The sequence below is a fragment of the Tenrec ecaudatus genome, chromosome 11, assembly GCF_050624435.1.
Source record: "Tenrec ecaudatus isolate mTenEca1 chromosome 11, mTenEca1.hap1, whole genome shotgun sequence".
In the NCBI taxonomy this organism is placed as follows: Eukaryota; Metazoa; Chordata; class Mammalia; order Afrosoricida; family Tenrecidae; genus Tenrec; species Tenrec ecaudatus.
The window spans coordinates 139,337,879-139,347,639 of record NC_134540.1 but is presented as its reverse complement, the minus strand read 5'-3'; the positions used below and the strand labels follow the sequence as shown (position 1 = coordinate 139,347,639).

Sequence of the window (9,761 nt, the reverse complement as noted above, 5' to 3'; positions counted from 1 at the left end):
ATCATATTAATTCCATCAGAGACCCATAGGTTTTTTTTGTATGGGGAGAAGCTGTTATACGTAATAAGCTTATGTGCATGGCCTTGTCATTTACAGAGATGTAATGGCCTTGATTTTGGTATCCCGCTAGAAAGTAGCGCTCTGGCATTTTGGGTTAGGTTCACGAGGCTGACGGCATTGTTGGTCCTTTCCTCTGGAGAATGATGAAGCTGACCATTCCTTTAAAATGTTTTGTTCTTGGAAACCCAAGGGTAGCTATGACTAAGAATTGACTCAGTAGCAGTGTGTGTAGTCCTAAAGAGAGGATATCTTCGATTTTTCCTGATCTAAAATTTATCTTCCCTTAATTAAATGACAAGCTATTCTCGGACCAAGTTACTCATAAAGATTGACCTCTCACTAGCAGGCATCCATAAGAAGCAATTACTCTCAAGTGTTTTACGCCTTTTGTCTAGTGAATTATGAAGAGGCCTCTTTGTTCAAGATTGGAGAATCAATTTCACAGCTCTCTGTATAATACGGAACTGTGGAACACAAAAGACAAAAATGTTTAAGTTATTATTCCCTATGAAAGAGAGTTAACAAATAAATCAAGTTATGTATTTCAGTTATTTTTGTACTTCTATTATCACTTTTTACATTAGAAAATATTTTATTTCTGTATACAATGGAGGAAAAGACAATCAAAATAATCAATAGTCAATTTTGTTTAAGCTGTGGTCTTATTAAAGAGTTTTATTTTTCTGACTTTGTTTTAAATAATGAAAATTGCAAAGGGGCTTATGATTAAACAAATACAATTCAATGTATATTCACATAAAAATTTACGTGTATGAGACATATGGAAAAGGTCTTTGCTAGTATTTTAAAAAATGAATGGATCAGAACCTCTGTAGCTTGAAACATAGAGGTATTACTTGTAAACCTTTGTAATACTTTATTCTGGCAGCTTAATCATTCGTTTGAACCCTGAGTGGTACAAATGTTGGTCAAGTGCATTTGGAGGAACCTTGGGCAGCAGGCCTGGTGGTCTACTTCTACAAACCAACCATGAGACATCCTCTGAAGCACAGGTCTGCCATGGCACCTTTGAGACTGGTGCGAATAGAACTTCCCATAATAGCAACTGGTTTCGCTTCCATCGTTGATTTAATTGGGAGCCGGGGAGTGTACCCGTTTGAAAGTGCTCATAATACTCTATCCCAACTTTTAATGTTTATTATTGCATGCAAAGTTATTAAGTACTTAACAAGTTACATTGACTAAAAATGAAGACTAATTATTTTCTTCAAAATATGAACATTCCAGGGAGTAATTAAAATCCATTCACATATCATGGTCCACAAAAGGTTTCTACTGTCTCCCTTTGGCATGTGCTAAATGTCCCCCAGTCTATGCTAGACACTACACAAGCATTTCACTGCATGCTTACAAAGGCCCGAGCCCACATCACTGTGACTTCTCTCTTCATTTCGTCGCTTTAAATATGGGCCTGAAAAAATGAGCAGACACCACGAGACAAAGCCAGATACATTTCTTTTACTGTTTTTTTTTTTTCATTATGTTTCCTACATGTTTGATGTGCTGTGGTAATCCATATTCAGTTTTGGCCTTTCCTTGTGTTTGTACACATATATTCCAGGTATACACACACACACATACCAGGTATACAGATACACACATACCATACACACACAGATATATATATATATATATATATATATATATATATATATATATATATATATATATACATATATATATATATATATGAGGTCACATGTAGATCTTACAAAGATAGGTAGCTTCTAGAATATATAGGTGAAAGTTTTCCCATACATACAATGTTTCAAAGAACCTAGATTCATTTTTTTAAGAAAAAGCCTCGCTGTAATACGGTCAATTCTGACTCATAGTGACTCTGTAGGACAGGCTCACACTCCTCCTACAGGAGGTTTTCCAGCACTCAAACTCTTCGCGGGAGAAACGGCTTCCTCCTCTTTCTCTCTGGAAGCTGCTGGTGACCTAGTGTGGTCCGCAGCCCAGTACGTGACCACCGTACCCCCACAGCTCCAAAGACAGTGGTTGTGGATGTGCAGATGCTCAGGGACTTGGAGCCTAGCTTAAAGGGAATACACTTTAAAACAGAGGTCTTAGAACAAAGGAATCTGACTGCTGAGTGTTTCGTAACTCATGATGCAGAAACTCTTAAGAGCTTAAAACCAAGTCATCGTTAAGTAGAATAGTTTTGGGAAAATAGTATAAGCGGCACAAGTGAATATTATACATTTTAATTAAGGCATCATTTCATTCTGACATAGGGGGAAAAAACACTGAAGCAATTACACCAGGGGCAGAATGCTTGTGGTTTTCTCCCCATACATGTGTGCAAACATCACTGTGTAAAATGAGATTTTAACCTAATGGATTATTTAACTTGCTATCAGAGCAAAATGCATTATTAAACATTTAAAACAATGTGTAAGTACGCCCATCAAAATGCCCTTGCGTTACATTTGGCGTTATAAGGGAGTGGAAAGAGGAGGAGGTGAGCGGTCCCGAGGTGGAGCTGGTGTCTTGCGTTAAAGGACAGCGGCAGATTAAAGCGCTCTGGCGGGGAAGGGCTTAGGGCTGAGTCAAAAGCCAAGAAGTCTCTTTATTTACGCCTACCTCCCAGCCCTTGGCAATCTGACTAATAGCTAACTGAGCTAACAAGAAAGACTAGAAAGGGGGGAAAGAGAAAGCTACTGCAGTTGAGATCCACAACCTAAGAAAATAAGAGTCATCCATCCCAGCTCTGTCGAAGATCGTTCTTATTTACTGTGCACAGCTGCCTGTAAATGGCTAACTATATGCAGACAAGTCAGCATAGCTGGGAAGTATGCCGTGAATTTTAATTGCTAGAAAAATGGACCACTGCTTCAGGATGATCTAGGAGCCCTCTGCTTAAAATACATACTTTCTTAAAGAAATGCCGAGTGTTTAGTCTTTCACTGGAACATTTAACATTAGGGCACTATGGGACCTGTCACAAAGTAGCGTTGAAAGAGAAGTACGCAACTGTGAATATTTTCTTCTTCACTAAAGAAACAGAATTCCTTCCAATATCCATTCCAGCTGTGTGTTCCAGATAACCCCAGAAAGTCTGCTTTACAGGTAAGAAGAAGCTGTGCATGCTTTCTTTAACACACATTTCTTTTTTCTTTTTTGCATTATCGTATAGTGATTGTGTTTGTGTGTTTGTGGTCTATTGTTTGCTTTCATCATTTTGCTTGAGGGTGATCCGATTTTCATCTTGCTCACCGGCACTGCCGCTGCTGCGAAAGATGGCTGTTTTCTCTGAGCAGCGGACATAAAAATGTGCCAGGGTATCTTTTATTGTATGCAGTCGAATATTGGAAATCAAATGTGAGGGCTTTCTGAAGAAAATATTACTTTAAAATGTTGCTGAAATTCGAACATCAGCTAAATTTCCAAAGTTTCTCTGTGTTTGGAGTGCTACTTTTCTGATTTTCAGAGTTACCAATATGCATTTTCTGGGACTGGGTCAAGAGTGAGTTTTTTTGTTCTCTTTTCAATTGAGTTGCTGCTAAAATGATGCCGTTCTTCAAATTAGCATGTGTTTCTGGCAACATTCGAAACCGTTTGATTGGCTGCTGTTGTTTTACAAACCTGGGGCATTTTGGATGGTATAAATATTTAAGTTTTAAAAGCATATGATTTTTAAAAATAGATGAGTGGTAATCATCTGGAACTTATTTACCATTTCCTCAAGATGCTGTGCCTGATGGAATTAATTATACTCTTTCTCGGTACTGCATGAAGAAGTGCTTCTCATTTTGGGGAGGCAATCCACAAGTTGAAAACTTCAACTTGAAACTGCTTCATTCTAAGCCTACCATCCAGAGATATTTAAAGTCAGATGCTTTCCCTGTGGAAATACTAAGCTTGGTAATTTTTCCTGGACAAGGAGGCACTCTCTTGCCCTGTTTCTCTGGTTACCTATTGTGTTTAAGAGACTTACATGATGCATGTTTTCAGTGTTTGTAGAAATATATTTTCATGGATGAAACTTTATTTGCAAGATTATTGACAGAACTCTGGGATATTTTATCTGATTGTGAATTTTAATTAGATAAAGCATTATTGTTCACATTTCATATGAATAAAAAAGGACTTGTCATTACAAAAAGTTTAACAGCCATAAGATCTGATCATTGCTCTTTTAATTTATTTCTCAGAAAGTCAAACCGTAGCATTTAAAAATAAGTGATACAATTGGACACCATTAGAATTTTGTATAGCTATATACACAATTGTGTGTTGTCTGAAAATATGTATATATATATATATATATATATATATTTATTGTATCCCTGCTGACATTTTGAAGTTAGATTAAAAACCAGAAAACAAAAAACATAAGTTGCTTAAACAGCTGAAATATGTAGTGGTGATTTCTGGAGTTAGCCTTTTTTATTCCTCAAATTAGAAACACGTTCAAATATTCCACTACCTTACGGACTGTTTGGAGTTCATTGTTTGAGACTTGAAGCTTTATAATAAAGGAGAGCAACTGCTTAATTATGGGATGATGTTCAGGGCCCCAAAGCATGCTTCAAGACCATATCAGAAAGTGATTTGGTTGAAGTGTGTCTCAGTCATTGTTTTCTATTTCACAATAGTGCAAAACGAAGGTTGAAGATAATATTTTCTCAAGTCTTTATGATTACCTTGATGCATAGTGAAATTATAAAGTAGCAGTAAATATTCTGTCCTATGGAAAATCCATTTAAAGTATGTCATGAGAAATTTAAATGAGCATGCTGAGGCATTTATCTCTGATAATAATTTACATCTATAGACTGATTTAGACAACAAAGTAAACATTTTTATAGCACCCTCCTTTATTACATAGATTTCTTCAAAGATTTTAATAGAAAAATTAAGTATTATTTTACTCAAAATCAAAACAAGTTACAGCCTAGACACTGTTAGTGAGATCTCATGCTAACCAGATAAAATTTAAAGGAAACATATATATATGCATACATATACTTTTATATATACATGTATTTATTATTTTTATATTCCTCACAGTCTTTTGCTTCTTACTGAAGCTTACATATTTTGATTGTATACTACATTTCTTAATCCTTAAATTCATTTATTTTTAAATTTAAAAAATAATCCAAAAATTTATGTATCCAACTTTTCAAAATAACAATATACATTTAAACAGTACCTCTTTCTTTCAAAATGCTATGCGAGTTTTTTATTCCATTTCTGTCCTAATGCTTTCGTTCTATTAAAATCTTATTTGGCAGATATAAACATACATGATATTATTTTAAATTCTCTTTGATGTAAACTTTGCATTTTGAATATGATGCAAGCTAAAGTCGTCCAATCCACGCTCGCCCTAGCATTAGGGGGGTGGAGGGAAAGGAAGAAAGAAAGTATAGATGCAGTAAATATTTGTGTTTTCTTAGTATTGGATATTTTTATTTTCAGAAGAACATTTATTGTGTTTTAAATCTCAGATATATGTTCTTCCTGCTTCCACCCACTAACTTTGTTTGCTACCATATATATTTTGTTTACAGCGTCAAGTCCCATCACATGGCAACATGAAGCCGTGGATCCAGCTCATATATTCAGCATTCTTCGCATGTATGTCTTCACAGACCCCAGCTCCAGTGCCCTCGGCCAGAGGTTCTTGTGACTCTGTTTGCACCTGTGAGGACAAGGATGGTACCATGGTCATCAATTGTGAAGAAAAAGGAATACAGCAGGTATCCCAAGTCAGGGTGCCGCCGTCACGACCTTTCCACCTGAGTTTTTTAAATAATGACGTGACAACGCTTCACAAAAATGACTTTGCTGGGCTTACCAATGCTCTTTCCATACACCTTGGATTTAACAACATCGCAGATATTGAGATTGGTGCGTTTAACGGCCTTGGCCTTCTTAAGCAACTTCATATCAACCACAACTCTTTAGAAATTCTTAAGGAGGACACCTTCCGTGGACTGGAAAACCTGGAATTTCTGCAAGCAGACAACAATTTCATTACAGTGATCGAACCAAGTGCCTTTAGCAAACTCAACAGACTGAAAGTGTTGATTTTAAATGACAATGCTATTGAGAGTCTCCCTTCAAACATTTTCAGATTCGTTCCCTTGACTCATCTAGATCTTCGTGGCAATCAGTTGCAGACATTGCCTTATGTTGGGCTTCTAGAACACATTGGCCGGATATTGGATCTCCAATTGGAGGACAATAAATGGGCATGCAATTGTGACTTACTTCAGCTAAAGATTTGGCTGGAAAACATGCCTCCTCAATCGATCATTGGTGACGTCGTGTGCAACAGCCCTCCCGTCCTCAAAGGAAGCGTTCTCAGCCGACTGAAAAAGGAATCTATGTGCACTACTCCACCAGTTTATGAAGAACAGGAAGATCCTTCGGGATCACTGCAGTTGGCAGTAACATCTCCAGGAAAAGACAGCCGCATTTCAACCAAGACCACGCTTCTGTTCAAAGCACCCACCAAGGCACCAGCTTTGGCGCTCCCTTATGTTACAAAACCCTCCACCCTACCTCCAGGACCCTACTGTCCTATCCCTTGCGTCTGTAAAGTATTATCCCCACCGGGACTTCTAATACATTGTCAAGAGCACAATATTGAAAGTTTATCAGATCTAAAACCTCCTCCACAGAACCCGAGAAAGCTTATTCTCGCAGGAAATATCATACACACGGTAATGAAATCTGATCTAGTGGAGTATTTCAACTTGGAAATGCTTCACTTGGGAAACAACCGTATTGAAATTCTCGAAGAAGGGTCATTTATGAATCTCACCAGGCTGCAAAAACTCTATTTAAATGGTAATCATCTAACTAAATTAAATAGAGGCATGTTCCTTGGGCTCTACAGTCTGGAGTATTTGTACCTTGAATACAATGCTATTAAGGAAATCCTGCCTGGAACCTTTAACCCAATGCTTAAACTTAAAGTTCTTTATTTAAATAACAACCTCTTACAGGTGTTACCACCGCATATCTTTTCCGGCATTCCCCTAACAAGGATCAATCTTAAAGCAAACCAGTTGTCTCATTTACCTGTAAGCCACATCTTGGATGACCTTGATTTCCTAACCCAGATTGAACTTGAGGACAACCCCTGGGACTGCTCCTGCGACTTGGTTGGGTTGCAGCAATGGGTGCAGAAAATGAGCAAAAACACAATCACCGATGACATCGTCTGTACATCCCCAGGGCGTCTCGACAAAAAAGAGCTAAAAGCGCTAAACAGTGAGCTTCTTTGCCCAGGTTTAGCAAATAACCCGGCCCTCCCGAGTCAGCCAAGTTACATCATTGTCACTACGCCCACAACAGCGACACACGCGGGCGATACCATTTTAAGGTCTCTCACAGATGCTGTGCCGCTGTCTGTTTTGATATTAGGCCTGCTGATGGTGTTCATAACGATTGTGTTCTGTGCTGCAGGCTTTGTTGTTCTGGTGCTCCACCGCAGGAGGAAATGCAAAAAGAAACCAGTGAATGAGCAAACGAGAGACAGCAGTCCTGTGCATCTCCAATACAGCATGTACGGGCACAAAACAACGCATCACATGACGGAGAGGCCCAGTGCGTCTCTCTATGAGCAGCACATGGTAAGCCCGGTGGTTCACGTCTACAGAAGTTCATCCTTTGGTCCAAAGCATTTGGAAGAGGAAGAAGAAAGGAACGAAAAGGAGGGAAGTGACGCAAAGCATCTCCAACGAAGTCTTTTGGAACGCGACAAACACGCACAGCTGATGGAGTCAAAGATGAAATATAAAACCACAGACCAATCACCGGACTTTTTGTCCTTGCAGGATGCCAGTTCCTTGTACAGGAACATTTTAGAGAAAGAAAGAGAGCTTCAACAGCTGGGAATCACAGAGTACTTACGGAAAAATATTACTCAGCTGCAGCCTGAGACGGAGGCACATTACCCAGGAGCCCATGAAAAGTTAAAATTAATGGAGACACTGATGTACTCTGGGCCCAGGAAGGTATTAGTGGAACAGACGAAAAATGAGTATTTTGAGCTCAAAGCTAACTTACATGCTGAACCTGACTATTTAGAAGTCCTGGAGCAGCAGACATAGGCAGAGAAAACTTTCACTGAAATGTTGTGAATTTGTCTTCTGCCCAAATCTTGCGAGTAAGTGCCTTACGGGAGTGGGTCGTCAATGAGAACTGGAGCACATCAGGAATCCTATTGGTATAAAAAGAACAAAGAGAAACTCAGGGATCACCGGGAGAAGCCATTACATTATCTTCAGGCAAAGTAATCTGTCCCCAGTAAGCAGTCCTTATAAGTTGATCATCCAAGGAGTGTAGTGATATTTCTTCATGTTCTTAAAAGGATTTAACGAACATCTTCTTGTACATCTAAAGGGGTTTAATATTGAAACAACATTCTTTTTTTCAACATTATTTTCTGAAATCATTTTTATCCATAGAGAAATAAAATTTGATTTCATTAAAAAACATCACTAGATATAGTTATAATATGTAACGTTTGCAATGTTGATGGAGCCATTGTATGTGTACTGCAAAATGCACCTTTCTAATTGCTCTCAACTTGCAACAAATGCAAAGGAACTGGAATGTAATCATTATCAACAGGGACGGTCAAGTAACTATCATGCTCTATGCTCTGAATGGACTAACATGTTGAACATTTTAAAATTAAGCAGATGCCACTCTTAGGCTTTTTAAATGTACAACAAATCATTTTAAAAAGATGAATAATTCAGGTGGCGTAAATAAGCAAGCTTTTTTCCTTCTACACATTTTGTGTGGACAATCCTATTGTCAATGCTGCTGTGAAATAAGGTATGTCATTTGTGCTCAAATGTTAATCCTTATTCTTGTGATAGTTTAAACATGCTACTGAGATTCAACTGTAAATATAAGAGTGCACTTATTAAGTTTGATTTATATCTGACCATTAATCATGTGTAAATCTGAATGACCATGACACAAGTAAGGTTCTTATGGCAAGTAATACATTAGTAGAAAGCAGCTAGAAAAAAATTATTGTATTTTTATTGATGTATTGAAATTTGCCATAAATGTTTGGCAAAAAGGCACTTGTATGGTAAGTGATTTAAGTTGCCTCAAGCGTGGGACAATGTAGCTTGTTTTACAAGGAAGTATTGCTAGATTTCTATAAACTATTTATTCTGTATAGTTTTTTTTATATTTTTGACTCACAAAAGTTATGTCTTAGGTGCCTTTCAAGAAATTAAAAATACGTCTCACAATAATAAAAATATAAAGAAAACTCCTATTTACATGTCCTTTCTTCGTGTAGTCTGGCCTATAATCTATGAAGTTGAGATTAATGCATGGACACACACACACACAAACAAACACAGAAACAATACAACAAAATAAGACTCTGGTGTGGGTTCACTGAAATGCAAGCAAAAACATCTTGCACACGGTGCACAAAAAGGCCATTCAAGTTGTGGATATAATTGACGTGGAGCCAAGCTAAACATTATACCGCTTCTCTTACTGGAGCAAGTAGACTTCCCACTCCTGAGAAATTGAAGTGATTAAAAAAAAAAGTTTCTGTTTATAAAATCATTCAGCAGTTTACACAAGACAAAATATAATTGATCAAGGTAATCTAGGGATTTCGTCTGTCGTCTGTTTTTCTCAACACCTCGAAGACATGTGAGCAGGGTGAAGAAGGA

At 37.7% G+C, this 9,761-nt stretch overlaps 1 protein-coding gene across 1 annotated transcript; it reads left to right on the top strand.

Moving 5' to 3' along the window:
- Positions 1-2,617: 2,617 nt before the first annotated feature.
- On the top strand, positions 2,618-9,343 carry SLITRK6 (SLIT and NTRK like family member 6). The gene is made up of 2 exons (XM_075563529.1): positions 2,618-3,156; positions 5,607-9,343. Exon 2 carries the CDS (start codon positions 5,631-5,633, stop codon positions 8,157-8,159), a length of 2,529 nt encoding a protein of 842 aa, XP_075419644.1. The 5' UTR covers positions 2,618-3,156; positions 5,607-5,630; the 3' UTR covers positions 8,160-9,343.
- The last annotated feature ends 418 nt before the right edge of the window (positions 9,344-9,761 follow it).

Excerpts from the sequence above, each read along its gene's own strand:
- SLITRK6 (XM_075563529.1), top strand. The coding sequence starts at position 5,631 with ATGAAGCCGTGGATCCAGCTCATATATTCAGCATTCTTCGCATGTATG.